This window comes from Odocoileus virginianus, unplaced genomic scaffold, assembly GCF_023699985.2.
Source record: "Odocoileus virginianus isolate 20LAN1187 ecotype Illinois unplaced genomic scaffold, Ovbor_1.2 Unplaced_Contig_32, whole genome shotgun sequence".
NCBI classification, from domain to species: Eukaryota; Metazoa; Chordata; class Mammalia; order Artiodactyla; family Cervidae; genus Odocoileus; species Odocoileus virginianus.
This window is the reverse complement of record NW_027224349.1, coordinates 141,721-168,143: the sequence shown is the minus strand read 5'-3', so window position 1 is coordinate 168,143 and position 26,423 is coordinate 141,721. Positions and strand designations below refer to the sequence as shown.

Genomic DNA, 26,423 nt, shown 5'->3' with positions numbered 1-26,423 from the left:
ATGTTAAGAACTTAAAAGGAGTGGACTGGACCACTGAATCTAAATTATGAGATATGAAATTATGAAATACGCTAGGTGGATTAGGAAGATTTCCTGGAGGAAGTGGCAACTCTGTCCTGGGAAATCCCATGGACAGAGAAGTCTGGCAGGCTACTAGTACAATCATGGGGTCACTGAGTCAGACACAACTGAATGCTTAAAACAAGCAAATAAGAAATAAATATATTAACACCTGATCAAAAAAAAAAAAGAGAGAAGTACATTTATTATAGAAATATTTATAATATACAATACTCACTTAAAATACAATCTCAAAATAATAAACATTACAATTAATTCTAAAACACAGGAGTTTAGTGAAAAGATATTTTTAAGCAGAATTAAAACTGTTTCTACCCACTCCCACCAAAATTTTAATAATAATGCATTATGGAATAAAAAGTAACTTTTATGTACCTAACTGCTGTAAAACAGTTGCTTTTACTTGTGCAGGTAGGTTTTCTGTCTGTAAAAGCTGTTCATAAGCTTCCTTCGCAGAATGATACATTCTCTAAAGAGCAGAAGATATTCAGAAAAAAACACACATCATTACTGCAACAAAAAAAAGGAAACATAAGATACAGAAAACAAACTAGTGGTTACTACTTGTGAGAGGGAATGGAGGAGAGGCAAGGGAGATGAATTAAAGGGGTTAGGAGGGACAAACTATTATGTATAAAAGAGATAAGTACAAGGATGTATTGTACACATAGGGAATTTAGTTGATATTTTACAATAAATTACAAAGGCAATGAAATCTTTAAAAATTGGAATATCTATGTTGCATATACTGTATATATAATATCAACTATACTTCACCTAAAAAAGCCTTTAAACATAAAATTAATGTTTCAAGTAATAAACTAGAATAAACACTCATATATATGCTATATACATCATAAAATTTAGCAGTATATGATTCAGACAATAATGATATTTTAAAAGTTTCCATTATGAAAATAAAGAGTTCTAATTCATTAACTGACATTTAACTGTGCACCACGAACTTTCAAAATAACAGCTAGTAAAACTACGCTACAACCTAATATGGAATCAGTAAAATATGGCAATTATAACATTTGCTGTTTCCCACAACTTACAGAAAAATAAAAAAATTCACCTTTAGACATTACTTAATAACATTCACAAAGCTGTAGAACTATCCTACAAGCAGATGGATAATTAACCTGGAAAGACTTTCAAAGATGTGCACATTTTATTAAGGAAATACAAGAAGTGCTACTACTATCGTTTACAAAGTTTATGAGGAAAAGTAGTTAATCTACTTTGCATTTTAAAATATGCTGCTTTAACAGAAAATATCCCTGGAAAATATTTATAAACAATGAAGTATTCAAGACATAAGTTCCCACAGGTATGATAAACAATACTCATATTGAAGGTACAAGAAAATTTACAAATGAGACCACTGCCCGAAGTTCTCCTTCAAAAATTATTGTAAGAGGAAAATTTTTCATAGCCACATGATGTTTAACTCAACCCTTGCAAAACAACAGAAAATGATAATAAAAGAAAATCCAAAGTATAGTGTCCTTAAAACATACATGAAAAAGCCTGAAAGACGTTTTTAAAATATTAAAAAAAAAAAGATGGTGAAGTCATTTCAAAGACATATTCTATTAAATAACATTTCTATTTTTCAAGTATTTAGTTATTTGGCTGCGCCAGGTATTAGTTGTGGTACAAGGGATCTTTGTTGCATCATACCAGATCTTCTGCTGTCCATAGGATTCATGAGTTGTGGCGCAAAGACTTGGTTGCTCCATGGTAGGTTCCCTTAGGGAACTTCAGTCTCCTGTTCCCTGACCAAATAGAACTGTCGTTCCTTGCATTGCAAGGTGGATTCTTAATCACTGGACCATCAAGGAAGTCCCAAGGACACCGTATTAAGTAAACAGGACAATTAAATTAAAAGTATAAATTGGGGCTAAAAACAGTTTTTACTCTAACCAAATGAGACAAGAAGGAAAAAAAGAACACCCTACACTTTGCATCTCTCATATACACCCATACACATAAGAATGCCATGGTTTTAACACAGACAGCAAACCAACATTCAGAAAGCAGCCCATTAAGAAGGATACATAGTTAATACACATATAGTTAATAAATTAAGCTTAATAAATTAAGCTTGTTAATTTTAACAAGCAAAAGTAAGTTGAACCAAGCTAATAGCAATCAGAGAAGGACACTAGAAGGATCATTTATGTTGCCTGTGGGGAGTGTGTAATTATAGCAGAACATAAAATCATTAATACACAGCAGGAAAAGCAATGTATACTTCTTATGGAAATAGAAGATAAAATAGTATGTAAGAATTGTTACCAATGCAACACAAACATATACACCTGTAGTAGATCTTTCACTCACAAATATCACAAACACTGGTTTTTCTGATTCTGAAACTTAATAAACCTAACAGTTGTTGGTGGTGGTTTCATCACTAAGCCCTGTCTGACTCTTGCAACCCCAAGGGGTGTAGCTTGCCATACTCCTCTGTCCATGGGTATTCTCCAGGCAAGAATACTGGAGTGGGTTGCCATTTCCCTCTCCAAATAACCTTAATAGGACATTCATCTTTTACTTCAAGAAAAGTCATTTAATTCATCAGTGTTTAATTTTTTAAAAAGCTCTTGCAATAATAGTTTTATTTGATGTTACTGTTACACATGGAAACATTCACCTATGCCAATTGAAAAACAGAAACAACTTTGAGAAAGACTTTAGGGAGTGCCTGAATAAGGTTTTTGATGTATGTAATAAAAATGTTTTTGATGTAATTTTGAATTATTAAGTAATAGGTAGAAGAAAGTTTAACAAACAACTATGATGCTAACTACACATGGCACTGATTCCACAATATATACTAATTATGTTGTATACCTTAAATGAATACAATGTTATATGCCAATTATACATAAATAATACAGGAGAAAAAATCAACTGTATTTTGATATATTAAGAGAATAATTAAAAAAGGAAATTAAGGTAACAAGTCAACTTACTGCACCACTAAGAAGAAAATAAACTTAAAATTTGCCAAATATGTAGAAGACTTTGTTTTCTTTATCCATTCATCTGTTATTTTTCACATATCAGCTATTGTTATTAGTGCTGCAATGAACATAGGAACACTAATATCTCTGTGAAATCTTGAATTCAAAGTTGTTTTGAATAAACACTCGTAAGTCTGAATACTGGATCCTATGATACTTTTTTTAAAAATACTGGATTCTGTGATACTATTCTTAATTTTTGAGGTCTCTTCATACTGTTTTTCTGCACCTGCTGTATCATTATGCCTTCCCACCAAAAGTATGTTAAGTAATTTCATATTCTTAACAATACTTGCTTTCTTATGCTTTTTGGTAACTGCATGTAGATTATGTTGTCTAAAGTACAAACATTTTAAAAGACATAATGCACTTTTGCTGCTGCTGCTGCTAAGTCATTTCAGTCATGTCCGACTCTGTGCGACCCCATAGATGGCAGTCCACCAGGCTCCCCCGTCCCTGGGATTCTCCAGGCAAGAACACTGGAGTGGGTTGCCATTTCCTTCTCCAGCGCATGAAAGTGAAAAGTGAAAGTGAAGTCGCTCAGTCATGTCCCTATTAATAGATGATAATTTAGGGTAAACATAACCTTCATATACAATGGGAAACCAAAAAATCCATGCAACTTGCTTTGGTGCAATACTTGCTTGTTTGCACTGGTCTGAAATTGAAACTACAATATTTCTAAGGTGTTTCTGTATTAAGATAACACCTTTTCCTGAAGCAACTTAGGGATTCAATAAAATCCCTACTAAAACCCTGCTGTACACTGTTTATAATAGCCAAGACATGGAAGCAACCCATATGTCCATCAGCAGACGAATGGATAAGAAAGCTGTGGTACATATACACTACAGAATATTACTCAGCCATTAAAAAGAATTCATTTGAATCAGTTCTAATGAGATGGATGAAACTGGAGCCCATTATACAAAGTGAAGTAAGCCAGAAAGATAAAGACCAATACAGTATACTAATGCATAAAAATGGAATTTTAAAAGATGGTAAGGATAACCCAATATGCAAAACAGAAAAAGAGACACAGATGTACAGAGCAGACTTTTGGACTCTGTGGGAAAAGGTGAGGGTGGGATGTTTAGAGAGAACAGCATCGAAACATGTGTATTATCAAGGATGGAACAGATCACCAGCCCAGGTTGGATGAATGAGACAAGTGCTCAGGACTGGTGCACTGGGAAGACCCAGAGCAATGGGATGGGGAGGGAGGTGGGAGGGGGGATCGGGATGGGGAACACATGTAAATCCACAGCTGATTCATGTCAATGTATGGCAAAAACCACTGCAATACTGTAAAGTAATTAGCCTCCAACTAATAAAAATAAATGGGGGGGAAAAACCGTACTGTAATTTGCAGAAATTAAAAAAATCATCCAAAAGTTCATATGGACAGAATTTCAAAAGGCCTCAATTAGGAAAGTAAAAATGAACAAAAATATAATAATTTAATACATCTTAGATTAAAAGCTATAGTTTTCTTCATCATAGACTATGTTTTTATTTTTTCATTTATCATTACAAAATTTCAGAAATAATTCAAACATTATCTCACAAATAGAAACAAAATGTGGCATACATATATTAATATAATACATATAATTAACATAATATTTGACAAGCATCACTACGAACAAAGGTAGTGGAGGTGATGAATTCCAGTTGAGGTATTTCAAATGCTGAAAGATGATGCTGCGAAAATGTTGCACTCAATATGCCAGTAAATTTGGAAAACTCAGCAGTGGCCACAGAACTGGAAAAGGTCAGTTTTCACTCCAATCCCAAAGAAACGCAATGCCAAAGCATTCTCAAAGTACCTCACAACTGCACTCATCTCACATGCTAATGAAGAAATGCTTAAAATTCTCCAAGAAGGCTTCAGCAATACGTGAACCATGAACTTACAGATGTTCAAGCTGGTTTTAGAAAACAGAGGAACTAGAGGTTAAATTGCCAACATCCAATGAATCATCAAAAAAAGCAAGAGAGTTCCAAAAATATATATATTTCTGCTTTACTGACTATGACAGAGTATTTGACTGTGTGGATCACAATAAACTGTGGAAAACACTGAAAGAGATGGGAATACCAGACCACCTGACCTGTTTCTTGAGAAACCTGTATGCAGGTCAGGAAGCAAGAGTTAGAACTGGACATGGAACAACAGACTGGTTCCAAATAGGAAAAGGAGTACGGCAAGGCTGTATACTGTCACCCTGCTTATTTAACTAATATGCAGAGTACATCATGCAAAATCCCAGTGCTGGATTTTGCTGGACTGGAGGAAGCACAAGCTGGAATCAGGGCTGCTGGAGAAATATCATTAAGCTCAGATATGCAGATGACACCACCCTTATGGCAGAAAGTGAAGAAGAACTAAAGAGTCTCTTGATGAAAGTCAAAGAGGAGAGTGAAAAAGTTGGCTTAAAACTCAACATTCAGAAAACTAAGATCATGGCATCCAGTCCCATCACTTCATGGCAAATAGATGGGGAAATATGGAAACAGTGACTGACTTTATTTTTCTGGGCTCCACAATCACTGCAGATGCTGACTGCAGCCATGAAATTAAAAGACACTTACTCCTTCAAAGGAAAGTTACAACCAACCTAGACAGCATATTGAAAAGCAGAGACATTACTTTGCCAATGCCTGATTGGAAGGAGGGTAATGTCAAAAGACACTTACTCCTTGAAAGGAAAGTTATGACCAACCTAGATAGGATATTAAAAAGCAGAGACATCACTTTGCCAACAAAGGTCCATCTAGTCAAGGCTATGGTTTTTCCAGTAGTCATGTATGGAGATGTGAGAGTTGGACTGTGAAGAAAGCTGAGTGCAGAATTGATGCTTTTGAACTGTGGTGTTGGAGAAGACTCTTGAGAGCCCCTTGGACTGCAGGGAGATCCAACCAGTCCATCCTGAAGGAGATCAGTCCTGGGTGTTCATTGGAAGGACTGATGCTGAAGCTGAAACTCCAATACTTTGGCCACCTCATGCGAAAAGCTGACTCACTGGAAAAGACATTGATGCTGGGAAAGATTGAGGGCAGGAGAAGGGGATGACAAAGGATGAGATGGCTGAATGGCATCACTGACTCAATGGACATGGGTTTGGGTGGCTCCCAGAGTTGTTGATGGACAGGGAGGCCTGGCATGCTGCGATTCATGAGGTCACAAAGAGTTGGACATGACTGAGCAAGTGCACTGAACATACTTATTTCTGGTATCTACAGGAATTAGTTCCAAGGCTGTTTCTGGATGCCCAAGTCCCTTATATAAAATGAAGCTATTATTTGCATATAACCTATGCACATCCTTCTACTTGTTTTATTCATCTCTAAATTAGTCATAATACATAATACCTATTTCAGTGTTCAAAAATAGTACCAAGAGTGTAACAAGTTCAAGTTTGCTTTTTTCAAACTTTCATGAATTATTTTTCTAATGTATTTTTGATCTGAGGTTGGCTTAATACAAATATGCATAACACACAAACACTGAGGACTGACTGCACAAACAGGGCAAGGTTAATTAAATGTTTCACCATGTTACAACATGGAAGAACCTAGATGATACTATGCTAAACGAAATATGTAAGACAAAAAGACAAAAGGCATACGAGTCTATTCATATGAAGTATCCACAGCACACATATACAGAGACAGAAAGCAGAACAGAGACTATCAGGGATTGGGTTAGAGGAGACTGAGACTGCTCTATGGTGAAATATTTTCCACCTGGAGTGACAAAAGATTCTAAATAATGCAACACTTAATTATATAACAGTGCAAATACAGTAAACTGTACACTTAAAAAGTAAACTATGTAAGTACAACTATTTCACCAAATTTTATAGCTAATATAGGCTGATTCTTTCCAGAGAAAAGTTTTAAATGTATGAATATATTCTTATCTTCAACATGCAAATTAAGGAATTTTGAAAAGATTTAGGGATATTAATGAGTGTTCTTTTGAGGTTACTGGCTTGAGAACTAAAAGGTAAGTCTGACTAGGAAGACTTTTGTTTTCAGCAGTTTACTTCAAACCCTGTATGTTTACTCAAAATGTCAATATGAAGAAAATTAACCAGAATTACTCAAGAAAATATCCAGTGAAAGATCTGCCCTATAAAAAATTGATAAAAGGAGTTATTCAGACTGAAAGAAAAAGACAGTAATCAGAAGTCATATTAAGAAACACAGCAAACTGATATAAATAAAATGGTACATTTCAATGTACATTTAAATAGTACATTTAAAATAGTACTACTATATTTTTGATTTACAAGTAAACTTTTGGTTTCTACATAAAGTACAAATACCAACAAAATAAGTATACACATTTGTCAAAGGGTGTGTGCATTCATGCTGCATGCACATTAAGCCACCTCCATTGTGGCAACTCTTTGGAACCCTGTGGACTATATGTAGCCCACCAGGCTCCCCAGCTCAGGGGATTCTCCAGGAAACAATTCTGGAGTGGGCTGCCATGGATTCTTCCAGGGGATCTTCCCAACCCAGGGATCAAACCCACATCTCTTTTGTCTCCTGCATTAACAGGCAGGTTCTTGACCAATAATGCAAGCTGGGAAGCCCCCTTTAAAAGAAATCAGGTCTCCTTTAATGATTTGTTTTGCTTTTTCTCTGTGCTGGGTCTTCATAAGTATGGAGTCTAAAGACTTAATTTGTGACAGTAACAAATATGACAGTGAGAGAAGTAGAGAATAAATCAACAGAAAAGAAAAATATTTGTATGCTACTGAAGCCATGTTTTTGTCAACTCTAACTAGATTGCTAAAAATTTAGAAAGTTAAATAAAGCCTAAGGAAATGAAAAATATAACTCGAAGACAAGTGTCCTCAACACGCAGGCCATAGATCTGTTTTGGTTCATAATCTGTTAAGATACAGGCTTAGTAGTAAACAAGCAAGCTAAGCTCCAACTATATTTACAGCTGTTTTCCATCACTCCCATCTGCATTCTGCTTGAAGAACTCAACACACATAACACATGTGAATCATCCTGAAACCCCATCGCACCCGCAAGCCATTTGTCTGTGGAAAACTTGTCTTCCATGAAACTTCTTGTGCCAAAAAGATTAAGAAATATTGCTCTATATAACATGAGAAACAAACAACAAAAGGATGGAGGTAAGTCATTCATTATCAGAGTAATTACCTTAAATACATTAATTGTGCAATCAATGTCAGCTGGCAAAATGTAGAATAATCAATTCCAGTACAGCGTTCACAAAAGACACATGCTAGATACAGACACAGAAGCTGATGCTGTAAGGAACTGAATGCAGAAGGGAATCAGAGAGGATGAGACAGCTGGATGGCTGGTATCACTGAGTAAACAGATGCAAGTTTGAGCAAGCTCCAAAAGATGGTAAAGGACAGGGAAGTCTCGTGTGCTCTGTGATCACCGTAAGTACAAGAAGGGTAAGACCAATCACAAGAGTTGTTCCTGATAAACAGTCTGGCATGTAACACGTTCTAAGTTTAGAGAGGCAAACTGTATTAGTTTCTATTTAAACATACTACTTCCATCATCTTCATGTGAATAAATAGTTGTTAAGATGGCTAACGATTTGAGTTTTTTTCATGTGAGAACAGATATATTCAAACAAATTACAGCATGGTTAAGAGTATGTATGATATTTTACCAAAGGATATACAAAAATAAATATTCTTCATTCTATTAATATGCAAATGGACCGCACTAGATAGTACAAAATGTACCACATTTTATTTAACTTCATTCTAGGCGCTAGACACCTGAGTTATTTTGATATCTCTCAGTAAAGTACTTGATCTTATTGACTTGTTTGATTTTCTGCATAATATACACCACAATGTAAGTTTACTGTCACCTTTCCCACAAGAAAATAAGTTTATATTTTTCTAGGTAGCCTAGAATTACTGACACATATTGAAAGTGACAAATCAGATAAATTAATGAATACACAGTCAAGAACAAAAAACAAAAATGTAAACAATTTACATCTTTAAAAAATACTAATAGACCCCAAAATTTAACCATAAATTTAAAAAAAATTTTTTTAAACCATAAATTTAAGGAAATGTACTCCAGCTTCCTTCTGGAGGACTACTTATTCTACAAAGGGAGAGAAAAACATAACAAAGAAGAGTATAACAAAGTACCCACCTTTCCCTTTAGTGCACTGGTGAAGAACAACATTGACACTGTCATAGAAACAGATATCTCATCAAATACATCCCAAGTATGTGGGTAAATCACAAAAATGACTATAATATTGATAAAGGGTGAACTGGGCTTCCCAGGGGGCTCAGTGGTAAAGAATCCACCTGTGAATGTAGCAGATGCAGATTCAACCCCTGGGTGGGGAAGATCCCCTAGAGAAGAAAACAGCAACCCACTCCAGCCTTCTTGCCTGGGAAATAATCCCACGGCCAGAGGAGTGTAGTGGACTACAGTTCAGGGTATGTTAAAGAGCAGGACACAATTTAGTGACTAAACAACAACAAAATCAAACAAGGCCTTGTAAAACAAAAAGCCATTTATAGATCACACTGCGCTGTGCTGCGCACAGTCATGTCCAACTCTTTTCAACCCCATGGACTGTAACCACCAGTTGCCTCTGTCCATGGTGAATCCTCAGGAGTAGGTAGCTGTGCCCCCCTCCAGAAGATCTTCCCAACCCAGAAACTGAACCCACGTCTTCTGCACTGCATGTGGATTCTTTACCGTCTGAGCCACCAGGGAATCCTGAATACTGGAATAGGTACCCTATGCTCTCTCCAGGGGAACTTCTAAGCTCAGGAATAAAACTGGGCTCTCCTGCATTGCAGGCACATTCTTTACCAGCTGAGCTACTACGGAAGCCTACAGATCATACCACTGCCTCATTTATGATGATCTGTTCTCAATTCAAGAATGCGCCAGCAGTAACAAACTGAAATATGACCAGAAGTTACAGTGATCTCTGCAAGTTTTCATACATGTAATCTGGCATTCAGTAAATAATTCAAAGCAAATTGAAAAGAATTAAGTAAAAATAACAGAGAAAAATTAAGCTAAAACAAAAGAAACATAAATTTCAGATATCAGAAGTATCAAGCACTGACTTTCACATAACTAGGATTTAATATGTTCAAGAAAATAAATGATGGGTAACTTCAGCCCACAATCAGTAACCACATGAAAGTCCATCAGAAATTTTAAGAAAAAAGGGGAATAATAAAAATTAAGAACCCAATGTTGGTTTAACTACAGATCTGATGTAGAAAATGACATTAATGATTTGAAAAATAAATTAGAAGAAAACATAGATAAAAAGAGAGGACAAAAAGGTAGAAAATACAGAAAAAAAAAACAGAAAACGCAATGATAATACATACAATGTAAACACTAAGTGCTTAAAGGACGAAAGACAACTGAATAAAAGTAGTTTTAGAAGACGTGATCTCTTAAGTATAACATAAAGGGACAACAAAGTACAGATTCAAGAAATACAAAAATTCACAAACAGAAAATGGTAATTTTCGCCTAGGTGATAATGATAAAGCATTAGATGATCATGGTACCAAAAATGCAGGAAATAACGAAAAATTTTAAGTAATAAGCAAAAAAAAAAAAAGAAAGAAAGAAACCAACAACTAAAAACCAAGGTAAAGGTGCATATAACCTTTTAAGAATCAACAAATGTAATCACAAGACCTGAAGAAAAATAAAGGCTGACAACAATGGAAGATAAATTTCTAAGTGGGGAAAAAAAATAAATTCTATACTCATTGAAAACTTTCATCAAAAGAAAAATAAAATGATTCATCACTGAAAATCAGGCACACAAACACACAAAATCACATCTCATACTACTACTCATCCTTCTTTAAGAACTGGTTTAATGAACTTCTTAAATTAAAATGTTAAATGAATATAGGAAAACCTAAAGTAACCAAGTCTTCATAACTTATCACAGTATGCCCAAGAACAAAAGACACATTTCTAATAAAAACATGGATCATTAACCAATACTGATAATAGTCTAAAAGCTAACTAAAAAAATTCCAACTGAAATAAATAATAAAGGTGTAAACAACAAATTTAAGATGGAGATCTATAATACTGAAAGTATAATTTGAAAATCCACTGTTGTATACATGACTCAACATATTATGTAAACTATAGGTCAAGGAAATCAACAAATCACAAATGAAATTAGAAAACATTTTGAAATAACAAGTGAATAACACTGTAAACTTTTAGAAAAACAAAAAAATAATTCACATTGTTTTTCAAACTAGAAATCAATCAATTAATGTTAAAAATTAATAAAAGATTATTGACTAATTCAAATCCAAAGGAAGGAATAAGAAAAGAACAGTAATTAACAAAACATAAAGCAATCATATAATAAATGCATATAAAAATTATTACATTTGAAAGACCTTGCCAACACTGATCAATAAAATCAGCAGGTGTTCACCACAGATCTTGACAGTTTGTAAAGAAATATTACAGGCCAGTTTAAGCCAATAGTCCTCAGATGAAACAGGGAAAAATTTTTCTTGCCCAAAATACAACTGAATCAAAATAAAAATCTACAACTCTTCCCAAAAGTAGTCACAGATACTTTTCAAAAGTATCCATAACCAAAACTTTTAACTATGAAACATCCAGTCCCAAGTGACTTAGCTGTTAAAATTTTCCAAATATTAAGAAACATAAAAACACTCTCTAACACAAACTCCTCTAAGAATAAAAAAATATGCTAAAATTTCCAAAGAACTGTGATTAATTTTAACCTTCAATTTCATTAATTCTGACTAATTAATCTTTAAAAAAAGACTCAAATGGGAAGGTTAAGAACTTTAATGATTGCTGGCTTAAAACTGGTACTTCCCCCTTCACCAAAAACTGCAATGCAACTAAGGTAGTTTTAACATCTATAAGTGTCGAACAGTCATAGTACTATGGTTTTGTGGCAGACATCAAAATGCACAGATGCTCAGGATACCTTATATAAAATACTTTAGTAGAGTTGGCCATGAGCATCCTCAGGTCCTGTGGTAAGAAACTTGAAGGTTTGTTGGGTCAACCATAGATTGAATATAACTAAAATGACTTCCCCTTTATCAACGAGTTAAAGGGAAAAAAAGTAATAATAATAATAATAAAAGCTATAAAGTAAACAAACACTTAGACTGGAAGATTTATCTGAAACAGGTAAAAGAAAGCTGCCTTTTCTTAAAATATGTATTATAAAATAGAAGTTATCAGATTAGAAGGAAATCCAACCTTGAGGGTTTATCAATTCTAATTCAGAAAATATGGAAACTTACGGTATGCTTTTAAGGGGTGTGGTAATATGCAGGGGGTACAGAAATCCGATGCCATTTTTTAAAGATCCCCATAATGGCTACTACGTAAGCAGGGTTTGGGAACATGACACTTAAATGATCTCAAACTATCTTACTACATTCATTTATAATATGCATTAAAAAAAACATATAAGCAGCTTTCCTTGTTTGGTATAAATTTGCACAGTACATACTCTTTCCCCATTATTTTACATTTGAACTAGAAACAAAAGAACAGGCCTCACAAATGTTCACAATATATCAAGTGTTTTCCCTCCTAGAAAAGCTGTTAACTTTATACTGAAACTCACATCTGAAATCAAAGCTAAAATGTTGTACTATATATACTATTGAGTAAGCCGTCTCCTGGCAACTTTCTGCTTTCAAATCAGACTATAAATTTATATGGTATTATAGTTATTAACTGAACAACCTAACAAAATATGTCACATACAAAATATTATAAAGTTAAACTGAAACAATTTTTAAAGCTTATAGTGAAGAAATAATATTAACATTAAAGGGTGACTATACTTTGTACTGGGCTTCCCCAGTGGTTCAGTGGTAAAGAATCTGCCTACAACGAATAGAGCTGGGATCGACCCCTGGAGAAGGAAATGGCCATGCATTACAAGATTCTTGCCTGGAGAATCCCATGGACAGGGGAGCCTGGCAGGTGGCAGTCGATGGAGTCACCAACAGTTGGACACAACCAAGTAACTAAAACTTTCATATTTTTCATACTGTGTGTTACAAATTACAGTGTTTCACAGACATTTCAGTATTGCAGAAAAACAGAAGCAATTATTCTAAGACAAAAACAGATTTCAAACATTCAAAAATATTCTAGAAAAACATTAGGATAGTAGAACACTTCTTAAGTCATTTCAAATTATGCAGATGACTGAAGTTCAGAGGCAAATCAAATTAAAGACAGTTTGCAGTGAAAGCGAAAGAATGTTTTGGAAATTTTTAAATCAGTGTGTTGAAAGTTGTTTCAAAACCTAGAAACAGTGAATATAGCCTTTAATTCCTTCATGCTTCTTGTTTGGTTTTAGCACTAAGCAAAATTTCGAACACATTTAATGAGTATATGAATAAGGGGCATAAACCCAAAATGGAATTAAATTAATTGCTATTATTTCATTTAAAGAAGAAAGTGTAAAATACAAAATTGCTTTTTATAACTCATGTCACTTAAAGCATAGATAAGGATTTTATTTTTGCTTTTGATAAATTAAAACACTTACCTGGGTTTCATACAAGTGGGCGATATGAAACTGAACTACAAAGGATCATGGAAAAGGATTAATTACAATACAACTGAATTTACAGTAATGAATGAAAACAGATATTATAATATTTGAAACATTAAAAATGTTTAAAAAATAAATCACAACTTAGAAGTGTAACTTTTGTTTTTAATATGCAAAAAATCATAAGCATGCTAACAAAATATAATTAAGCCATTATATAAAAAATTAATTTTTAATTCTATGAAAATACATCAAAATATACAAAGACAATCAACAGGTAATACACTAAAATTAAATCAGCAATAATAACTAGATATAACTTTTACAAAAAATATAACATTTTAAAATATATGTATCCTAAAACATATTTAAAAATGTTCACCTTAAAAACAGTTATTATTTAAGACTCAACTATTAGTCTAATAGACTCAAATAGACTAAAACTATTTAATAGTTTTAACATACTCAAGTTTTCTTCCTTTATAGATTTTTCCTTTATTGTTTTTTTCCTTATAATCTACTTAAACCTTTTTTTAAAAGTCAAAAGATTAGAGCAGTATTAGTAGACAAAAACATACAATTCCTTTTTTTTGCATCTTCAGAATTAGCTGAGTTTTTATTTAAAGAAGAAAAAAAAAGGCTTACCACCTAAAAAGCAAAATTATACAGTTTGTCTGAAAAAATTTCATAATGCTTCTTTTTGTTTTAACCTCTTTCTGATGCTCGGTTTGCAATTACCAGCACATGACAGGTTCAATGAAAACCAAAAGTATCAACAAAACAAAATTAGAATTACAGCTAAATTCCAGCTCTTTGAATTTTAAAAGGTTAAAATTTGTCATTAACAAATCCTTCTTGTTACACTGTAAGCAGAAGAAACTCTCACAATTTTATAGAGAACATAAATTACTTTTAAGAAAAAGCTTGCAGCAATCATGAAATTCTCATTAAATACCAAAATGTTTCTTCTGTTCTTCGCTTCTCTTTCCATCCAACTTTCTCTATCACTTTCTCTTAGTAGACAGCAGGAAGATTATACTCTCTTTAGGAAGCATAAAAAAAAAACCCACCAATTCTTAAGTTCAGCACTTAAAAATTCTGATTCACTGAGACTGAGGTATGAAGGCCTGGAAAACTTTCTCTTTATAAATTCCATCACTTTCAAAAAACTCCATATCCAGATTATTAAAAACTACATTCAATATCCATAACTTCCTCTATAAAACATAAAAATTATCTTAAAATATTTTAATTAACTCTAAAATCAGGTAACTTATCAATACAAAGTCACTGATCTATGTAAGTGGTTACACGTTATCATAAGGTAACAAAATATCCATAAGAGAATGAAAATGTTAAGAGAAGAAAATACTATTATAATAACTAAATAAACAACAAAATATAATTTACAAAATTTTAGAAGTCTCACATACAAAAATAACCTCTTTATTTAATTGATTAAGTAATTTTCTTTGTCCTCACTATCATTTCCTAATATAAGGTCAAATACAGTTAATAAAAATTTCATCTCACTCCATTATTTGAGGGAAAGTAGTTTATAGGTAAAAATAAGGAGAAGGATAGGTAATCTATATCCCGTTTTCCTCATCTTTGTATCTATCTAATAAGATAACAGAAAAGATATCTAACTGGCACAGTAAACCCTTATGAACATCCTACCAATTCAGTCTCAGGTCCTATACATCTGGCCTGATAATCCCATAAGGTGTTAATGACATCATTTATAAAGGGACAAATCTCTCACTTCATTCTTAAAACATAATTTGGAAGAGGAGTATAAATACTTAACTAGGAAAATACGTGACATGGAAATTTTCTAATACATATACTAAAACACTGACAACATTGCCAAAAAGTCTTAAAATCTAAACTTTATTACAAGAATTATTTTCAGAATATTAGGAATATATACTCTCCTGAAGGATAATAATCTAATGAAAGTTTTGTGTCACCTAACTGTTCTCAAAAATATTAACTGGATACATGCATCTTTCCAGCTTGAAAAACAAAATGTGTTAATGTTAAAGAAATTATACATCAGTCCTTTTTCATAAACAAAAACACAACTGCCGGTTTGTTTTTTCTTTAAAACTTTACTTTGAATGCTTTGATCATCCTAATTTCATAAGCACAGGCTAAGAGAGTCAAAGAATAGTAAAGGTCTGTGGAATACATAAAGGCTTAAAGATATTAAAAGAAAAAAGAGAAATAACTTATGGGTTAAAAACAGGTATGACAAGATAATAATGCCTTACTATACTGAGCATTTAAATGATATCTGTCATTATACTGAGCATGAAGTAAATACTCATTATTTGTTACTGTTCTGTGAGTATTTTTATTCTTGGAATTTGAAAATAGAGCAGCAACTATTTTTATACTCACAGAATATTTTTATACTTATCAGAAATTATGCTGATGAACTATCTTAAAGTGTCTGAATCAAATTTGTGCTCTCCCATTCTTGTTCTCAATAACCAAAAGAAACAAAGGATATTTGAAAAGGGATTCAAATTCATAATATGAAATATCTCATGGATATGCTATTCCTCAAAAAGACAAAAAACTAATATACATGGAAATACTTACTTTCAACACTGGATAAAGTACAGGGATTAGAGTCAATCAAAGCTAACTGAAAATGCTGCAAAAAAAAGTGAAGATATTAGTGAACATAATTCAGAGATGCATAAAGTCAACATTTATATTGAGACTTCATCATTGTGACATGTAGTGTGAAATCATGTTACTTATATAACTAAAATATAATACCTAACAAAAAACTACCATTCCTCGAAATCTATTGCGGAAACAAGTGTTTTCAAGTTATTTCCACGGGAAGTTTTTCTGGAGAAAAAGTGTCTTTACCAATGTATCTTATATCTATTTTTATTATAAAAAAGAAAGACATTTCAGTATAAAGTAATGATAAAAAGTCAGTTATAAGAATATCTAAATGAGATTTGATTCAGGTCACTATATTAAAAAACTATGAAATCCATCAGTATCTTTTAAAACATCAATGATTACCTTAAAATGAAATGTGGACTTTAGAAATGAAAAAATACTATTAGAAATCGCTTAAAGAATAAATCCTATAGGTTTTTATTCATTCTTCACTATCACTGTGTTTCAAGACACTAGAAAACTATAATTCACACTGAAATTCATCTAGAAAATATAGTTGTCCTTTAAAAAGGTATATAAACAGTGTAAAGCATATAGGATCATTCATGAAACATTAAAATTCTCCATTACCTATCAAATAAGTCTATATACAGTGCAAACAAATATATATCCTTAGAGAGTAATATTAGATGTAAACTAATATGAGTGAAGCAGAACAGGTACATAAAAGAAACATGACTGAAAAATTAATTACTAACTAGTACTAATTAATATGATAGAAATGCAAAACATAAAATACAATACTTTACATGTCAGATATATATATACAACTCACATGTATTTGTCAACAGGGTTATGACTTAAAACACAGGTTAACATTAAAACATGAAAATACTAGCTTTGATTAAACACTGAGTAACTAATGACTTGTATAATTATCAATATAAATGTCAGGGTTATACTAACTACTTAAGATACCACAGGCAACTTAATTAAGTTAGGTGAGAAAGAACAGACCTCTATCAACCATTCCACAAAATATTCTCAGAAATGCACAATTTTCAGAGCCTTCATTAATTTTTCAAAAATCAACTGTAATAAGATTAAGTAACCAAAGAATAAATTATTTAAAAAGTCAACTATATAAATGCCTTTCCTTTATATATTTTGTACATCTAAAATTATGATAGTCATACAAAAATTGTAAACACCAAGATGGACATGTAATCTAAAAAGTATCTTGTTTGTGAAAAGAATTCTTCAGTAAGTTTTAAGAACCATATTTCTTCAGAGTATCAAGGTGGAATCATCAAATATACATAGCTATGATTCCTCAGCAAGCTATAATTAACAACAAAATTGTTTGTTACCTGATACTGTATCAAAGACTGGTTATAAAAAGAATCATTTGGAAGAACACTGTAGGTGGTATGGTACAAGCAGCCTGTTATGCTCATATACCTTTAATAGCACAACTTTTTCAACAAATGGTAGTTCTGAAATATTTACTTGGAAAAGAATGAAGACGGACTGATATGTTACAGGTAAACATGAAGAGCTAAAACTATACACTTGATCTTAGCCAAAAGGCCGAGAAGCGATAGAGCTAAAACTATAAAGCTCTGAAAAGTGTGAAAATGGTTCTGGTGGATCCCAAAGGCATAGGCAACAACAAAAACAGACTAGGATTCTTAAAAATTAAAAACTTTTGTACATCAAAGGAAACTATTACTGGGAGAAAACATCTGAAATCATAGCTTTTATAAGGGATTAATACCCAGATTACATAAAGACACCAACTCAACAAGAAAAATCAAAGAACACAGTTCAAACCAGGGCAAAGGACTTTGGTGTACATTTTTCAAAAGAAGGCAAATGGTCAAATGCAGAAGGAAAGATCCAAATTAAAAAAAAAAAAAAAACAAAGATAAGATCAATTCATTTCCATTAGGACGGCTAATATCTTTATAAATGTCCATTTATATGTTATCTCTATATATACCATTATCTTTATAAATAATGGAAAAGAGGCTTGGGCAAGATGTAGAGAGATTCTGCAACCCCAGTGCACAGCAGTTGAGAATATAAAATATGCAGTCAGTGTGAAAAGTATAAAAATCCTCACAAAGTTAAATATACAATTCAAAAATTAGACTCCTAATTACATTCTTAAAAGAACTGAAAAAAGAGAGTCAAACAGACAGTTTTGCATAAACAGTTACAGTAACATTATTCACAACCTTCCAAAAAATGGAAACACTGAAAAGTCCATCAACAGATGAATGGATGAAATCACTGTGATACACACATGAAATAGAACATTATGTGCCATAAAAAAGAAGTTCTATAGATTCAAGAACATGAATGAACCCTAGCAACATTAAGCTTACTGAAACGAACCAGACATAATACTGTCTGATTCCACTTACATCGGGTAACCAAAACTGTCAAGTTCATAGAGTTAGAAAGTAGACTAGAAGAGTATCAGAAGCTGAGGGGAAAGGAAATTATTATTTAACATGTATAGAAGTTTCTATAAGAGATACTAAAAATTTTGGGAAATGAATACTGATAATGGTTATACAACACTGCAAACATAATTATTGTCACTAAATTGTACATTTGAAATGAAGTTGACGGCTTCCCGGGTAAAGCACCTGTGTGCCAATGTAGGAGATGCAGGTCATTTCTGAAAGACTGCATATGCTGTGAAGCAACTAAACTCATGCATCACAACTATTGAGCCTTTTGCTCTATAGCCCAGAAACTGCAACTGCTGAAGCTTGTGTGCTCTATAGCCTGAGCTCCACAAGACAAGCTGCCACAGTGAAAACTTCATGCAACAAGAGAGAGAGGCAATAGAGAAATGCGATAGAGAAAAGCCTATGTGGCAATGAAGACCCAGCACAGCCAAAAAGTATATTAAAAAAACAATATAGTTCAATGTATTTTTAAACACATAAAATATTTTAGCACAATAAAATAATATAAAAATACTGGAAAAAAATTTAGGTTAGCATGAATGTAATACATTTTAAAAATTTATTTAAAACATATACTGAAATTGATAATTATAATTTATTAAGATGCATGTAGCCCTTATATAGTTATTATTTCTTCTATGCTCAGTTGCTCAATTGTGTCCAACTCTTTGTGACCCCATGGACTGTAGCCTGCCAGGCTCATCTGTCCATGGGATTCTCCAGGCAGAATACTGGAGTGGGCTTTCATTTCCTTCTCCATTATTCTTCTATAAACATAGTCAAAAGTGTACAAAACATCCAGAGGATACAGTTATGTAAGATACTACCTCCAATAAAATAAAATCATTTCATGGGTATATGTCAACTCTCTGTACCATTTTCTAAATTCAAATATTTTTATGGTAGTTGCTTTACAATGATGTGTTAGTTTTAAGTGTGTAGCAAAGTGACTCAGTCATATCTATACACACATCCATTCTTTTCAGATTCCTTTCTTATATATGTCATTACAAAGTATTGAGCACAGTTTGCTTGTTAATTATCCTTGTTAAGTCCTTGTTAATTATCTACTTTATATATCAATCCAGTCCAGTCACTCAGTTGTGTCCGACTCTGCAATCCCATGGACTGCAGCATGTCAGGCCTCCCTGTCCATCACCAACTCCCGGAGTTTACCCAAACTCATGTCCATTGAGTCAGTGATGCCATCCAACCATCTCATCCTCTGTCGTCCCCTTCTCCTGCCTTCAATCTTTCCCAGCATCAGGGTCTTTTCCATAGTCAGTTCTTCGCATCAGGTGGCAAAGTATTGCAGCTTCAGCTTCAGCATCAGTCCTTCCAGTGAACACCCAGGACTGATCTCCTTTAGGATGGTTGGTTGGATCTCCTTGCAGTCCAAGAGACTCTCAAGAGCCTTCTCCAACACAGCTAAAAAGCATCAGTTCTTCAGCGCTCAGCTTTCTTTATGGTCCAACCCTCACATCCACATGTGACCACTGGAAAAACCATAGCTTTGACTAGACGGACTTTTGTTGGCAAAGTAATGTCTTTGCTTTTCAATATGCTGTCTAGGTTGGTCATAACTTTTCTTCCAAGGAGCAAGTATCTTTTAATTTCATGGCTGCAATCACCATCTGTGTGATTTTGGAGCGAGCAAAATAATGTGTCACTATTTCCCCATCTATTTGCCATGAAGTGATGGAACCAGATGTCATGATCTTAGTTTTCTGAATGTTGAGCTTTAAGCCAAATTTTCACTCTCCTCTTTCACTTTCATCAAGAGGCTCTTCAGTTCTTCTTCACTTTCTGCCATAAGGGTGGTGTCATCTGTATATCTGAGGTTGCTGATATTTCTCTCAGCAATCTTGATTCCAGCTTGTGCTTCATCTAGCATATTTTACACACAGTAGTGTGTAAACGTCAATCCCAACCTCACAATGTAAATTCCCACCCCTTGCCTGAAACCACAGGTTTGTCATCTACTTCTATGACTCTTCTTTTTTTTTAAATTGCATGATAATTTACTATGATCTGAAATTTGTAAGTTAATAATAAATCCAAAACAGGAAAAACATTTTTTACTCAGGAACATGCAATATTTAACACTTTGAATACTGCTTTCATTTTCATCCATTCTGCAGAACTAAATACATATCCTTAGTGTGTTACCAGAGGCAAGTCAAACCTATTTTAAATATATATATATATTATTTAAAAATATATATTTAGTAACTGCTTTCCTCTTTTCTTTCCCTGCTTTTCCTATTTGAAAAGACCCTAATGCTGGGAAAGATTGAAGGCAGGAAGAAAAGGGGACAACAGAGGATGAGATGGCTGGATGGCATCACTGAGTCAGTGGACATGAGTTTGAGTAAACTCTGGGAGTTGATGATGGACAGGGAGGCCTGGCAAGCTTCAGAAAGAGAAGCATAACAGTCCCACTACATACCATAGTACACTTTAAAGTCTAACTGATCTTGAAAACATACTAATGGTAATCTGAGATAACAAAGTCATCTAAAGAAGTAAACTGCCCTTGAAAGAAATACACTTCCAAGATGACAGTATTTAATTACTATTAAAGGAACACTCCAAAAAGTGTTTGTATAAAAAGAGATTTGTATAATTTGAAATCCCCATCTAATCTCTGTATTCAAAATCATAAACACAAAAAAAATTTCCACAAACTTTTGAAAGCAGCAGGAATATGTATTACTACTGGAAAACAAATCTCAAACAACATAAAATGTTAAAATATTTCGAAACAACTGTTGCAAATACTGCTGCAAATGTTGACAACTCCTGATACCAAAAGCAAAGCAAAAAAAGTGAAAAATAAGCAAATGGGACTACATCAAAGTGACTGAACAATAATAATACATATATATGCCAGTTAGCCAAAAAAAGAATACAGTAATGCCATTTGCAGCAATGTGGATAATACTGTACTTAGTGAAATAAGCTGGAAAAAGACAAAACACTGTATAGTATCACTTACATGTGTAATTTTAAAAATATATACAAATATGGGTTTCCCAGGTGGCTCAGAAGGCAAAGTGTCAACTTGCAGTGTGGGAGACTTGGGTTCAATCCCCATGTGGGGAAGATCCCAGGAGAAAGAAATGGCAGCCCACTCCAGTACTCTTGCTTGGACAATTCCATGGATGGAGGAGCTATATAGTAAAACAGATGACGACTCTTTTTTATAAGGAAACCTTATAAAAGGTTACCAAAGGGAAGAGGGATAGGTAGGTTTGAGCACATCACAGGGATGCTTTCAAGAGATAAGAATGATATATTTGCAGCCATTATCTTACAGTAACTTCTAATGGAGTATATATAATCTGTAGAAATACTCTAACACTATGGTATACACCTAAAACTAATAAAAGCATCCTAACATTCTGTTTTCATACAAATTGTGAGAAGTTTAAAATAGGGCAAAATTGGCACAGGAAGGAAAAATTACATACCCCCCCAATTTTTTTGCTAAAACTGGCATCCTTTGAAGATCTGTTACTCTTTACCTAAACAAACTTGCCTGCTGGCTCACATGGTAAAAGAATCCACCTGCAATTCAGAGACCCGGGTTATATCCTGGGGTCGGAAACATCCACTGGAGACAAGAATGGCAACCCACTCCAGTATACTTGCCACAGACAGAGGAGTCCATGGCATTGAAGAGTTGGACATGAGTGAACAGCTAACATAATAAACAAAGAAAGTGCATATAAAACTAGTTCTGCTATACATGAGAAAACAAAAACACTTTTTTTAAATGATAAGGCAGTGAACATTATCAAACTTTGCCCTGCCCAAGTAAATGATAGTTCACATACTGCCAATTTTCAGAAAACACATAAAATGCCGTATGATAACACGTTACAAAAAAATTACACTGTGTTTAACTTATTTTCTGCTGTGAAACATGTATTTTTGATAGGTTAATGGAAACACTTTGAGTATATAAATAAAAGGAGTTAAAGTATAGAAGGTGTGATATAGTTGCTTTACATTTTAAATCCACTGACCTCCTACAGCATACAGTTTGATAAACTATATTCTAATCTTAATAGAAAATTACTGATAAACACAATCCCATTCTCTGAACCAAGTGTGTTTAACCGTGGACTTATTCCTCAGCTACATTTATATCCAACCTCTGTTTGATCTAAATTCTTTACAGTCTACTTGCAATGTTCTTCGCTGAATTCTGTATGCTCTCAGGATCACTCCTATATAAACCCATAAACTGCCAACACAGGCTGAGGAATTTAGTACTTTAAAACTTGAAAAAATTAAGGAATTAAATGAGTATGGAGCACAGTAAGGAATTTACTCAACTGGTCTGCACTTCCACATACAAAAGAAACCTATAGTGTTAAGAAACTGCTGAGAATCTCTTAAGCCTTTAGAATATCCTGACTTACAAGTATACCTTTGAATACATAGGGCCTTGAGTGATAAGATAGCTTCTTCTAACAATATTATACATTATGGAGACCTAACGTTGTCAGTTCAATGCATAAAACAGCTGGTTGAGTCACTAAAACTAAGGCCAGTCAGATGGCTCTATCTATACCAAAGTTCAATATTATACACATATATACACTGCATGGAAAAGAGCAAAACCCTGGAAATGCTTGGTGAACTTCTCTGGCTGGCAATACTCCTTGTATGAAACTAAACATCATTTCAGGGAGAATAAAGTGCTATCCACATGATTATAATGACTTATGACAGTGGACTTTGGCACTCTTGACTGTCTTTGTCATCTTTTTCCTCTGAAATTTTCATTTGCATTTTCACTCTAATAAACCATAACTATCAACTGTTTTATGAGTTCACCAACCTCTGCCAAACCACTAACCTTGAGGTTAGTAGTAAGGGAGACCTTCAATCACATTAGTTATTAGGTAGCCTTTAGTTCACATTTTCCTTGTTATTGAGTTTAGCTTTATGTTAGATGCACATATGCACACCACCAATTAAGATAGTCTGGAATACATCTCTATGGGGATAAGAGCAAACATTCTAGAAAATCATAAATTCTCAAAATTACAAGCTTTTCTCCAGAAACCTGAATTCTTTCAAAGAGCAATGCTGACACATAGGGAAATCTCGTTCCCATTAAACCCTTGGAAAGCATAAAATGACAGCACAAACCCAGAAATTAAAAAAAAAAAATTTTAATAGTGACAAATTTCCATTAAAATAAGAAACATTTTACAATTATGTACTGTTTTTTAAAATGATGTTCATATTTACCAAGTAGCAGTCCAGAACTGTTAAAAGATAAATACATCTATTAAATACTTTCGTGATGACACACATCATGCTATTAAAAACAGGTAGCTTTCTAATCAGACACATAAAATAATAGTAAATAATTCAATCCTAAGACAGCATCACTAACCAACTCTTCGCTGTTATAGTGGCTAGTCATATACTGGAACTGTTTTACATATACTCAGATGAAATAAAGATCATCAATATCGACTAATCAAAAACATCAGTATTAACATGTTATTAAAGTATACAAAAGACTAAAGCACTAAAAAGTTTTCCTGTAAATATTACCACTCTGTCTACTTGGTACACTGAAAGCCAACTCTTTTTCCCCTTTAAGTTCATATGCTAAATTCACTCATTTTCCAATAGCAGTAATATAAATTCTAACATTTCTCAACACTCTATAACATTTACAACAAACACACACACAAATACCAAGCAGTGCATATCTAGGAAAAGCCCCAACCACCTACCTTTAAACTAGATTCATAGTCTGTGTTCACTTTGAACATAAGCCCAAGTCGTAAATGAATCTCCTTTGCTCGACAAAAGCTGGGCTCAACATAAAGCACCTCCTGAAATGCTTTAATTGCCCTTGAAAAATACAAATGGAAGAAAGTATAAGATTAATATTAACTATATCTGCCTAGGGAGTACACAAAATACAATGATTATACAATTTTAAAAGAAATGTCAACTTTTAAAACTATGAACAAATAGTACAATTATTAGAAAACTCCTCTAACTCCTCACATCATTTGGCAAAACTGTAAAATAGATTTATTAACTTTTCCGTGTAAATAGCTAATTAAAATTCTCTGAAACACCACAGAGAAGACAATACGAGAATGACATGAGGGTAAGAATATTAACCTTCTTCTATACTGCTCCACAGAAGTATATATTAGAAGGCTTCAGTTCAATTCAGTCACTCAGTTGTGTCTGACTCTTTGCGACCCCATGGACGGCAGCACGCCAAGCCTCCCTGTCCATCACCAACTCCCGGAGTTTACTCAAATTCGTATCTGTTGAGTCAGTGACACCATCCAACCATCTCATCCTCTGTCGTCCCCTTCTCCCGCCTTCAATCTTTCAAAGCATTAGGGTCGTTTCAAATGAGTCAGTTCTTCCCATCAGGTGGCCAAAGTACTGGAGCTTCGGCTTCAGCATCAATCCTTCCAATGAATATTTGGGATTTATTTCCTTTAGGATGGACTGATTGGATCTCCATGCTGTCCAAGGGACTCTCAAGAGTCTTCTCCAACACCATAGTCAGTATTCAGCTGTCTTTATGGTCCAACCCTCACATCCATACATGACAATTGAAAAAACCATAACTTTGACTAGACGGACCTTAGTTGGCAAAGTAATGTCTCTGCTTTTCAATATGCTGTCTAGGCTGGTCATAACTTTGCACTGTGTGTCTGTGTGTGTATACATATACATATATATATAGTAAGTCCTCCTCAGACAACCATTTTGCCTTTTTGCATTTCTTTTTCTTGGGGATGGTCTTGATCACTGCCTCCTGTACAATGTCACAAACCTCTGTCCATAGTTCTTCAGGTACTCTATCAGATCTAATCCCTTGAATCTACTTGTCATTTCCACTGTATAATCAAAAGGGATGTAATTTAGGATTTGATTTGATTCAAAAGGCTTACTTCACCTATCACACTTTACATTCTGTTTGGAACCTATTTTAAATACAGTATGACTCAGAAAGGGACGAGTAATTGTTTTTGTAATATGGGATTACTACTGTACCAAATGATCTGTGAAAAAAACACTCTTGCCCTCACAGCAGTGGAGTGCTACCAGCATCATTAAGTAAAGGATCCATGTTTATGGAACTGTTTCTAACTTCCATAATCAACTTCAATCTTCTTTTGTCTATCGTGCTCTATTTCTATTCTGCCTTGACTATTATGTCATTTTCAGTTCAGTTCAGTTCAGCTGCTCAGTCATGTCTGACTCTTTGCAATCCCATGAATCGCAGCACGCCAGGCCTCCCTGTCCATCACCAACTCCCGGAGTTTACCCAAACTCATGTCCATTGAGTCGGTGATGCCATCCAGCCATCTCATCCTCTGTCACCCCCTTCTCCTCCTGCCCCCAATCCCTCCCAGCATCAGGGTCTTTTACCAATGAGTCAACTCTTCGCATGAGGTGGCCAAAGTATTGGAGCTTCAGCTTCAGCATCAGTCCTTCTAATGAACACCCAGGACTGATCTTTAGGGTGGACTGGTTGGATATCCTTGCACTCCT

The 26,423-nt window shown here is 33.9% G+C and overlaps 1 protein-coding gene across 1 annotated transcript in view; it reads right to left on the bottom strand.

Moving 5' to 3' along the window:
• The window catches only part of LOC110132250 (lysine-specific demethylase 6A-like), a 156,186-nt gene that overhangs the window by 61,131 nt on the left and 68,632 nt on the right, over positions 1–26,423 (bottom strand). Inside the window, exons 6-9 of the mRNA XM_020885462.2 lie at positions 24,629–24,749; positions 16,342–16,396; positions 13,726–13,760; positions 457–550 (exon numbers count right to left, since the gene is read on the bottom strand). Coding sequence (XP_020741121.2) covers positions 457–550; positions 13,726–13,760; positions 16,342–16,396; positions 24,629–24,749 — 305 coding nt within the window. The remainder of the gene's footprint in view (positions 1–456; positions 551–13,725; positions 13,761–16,341; positions 16,397–24,628; positions 24,750–26,423) is intronic.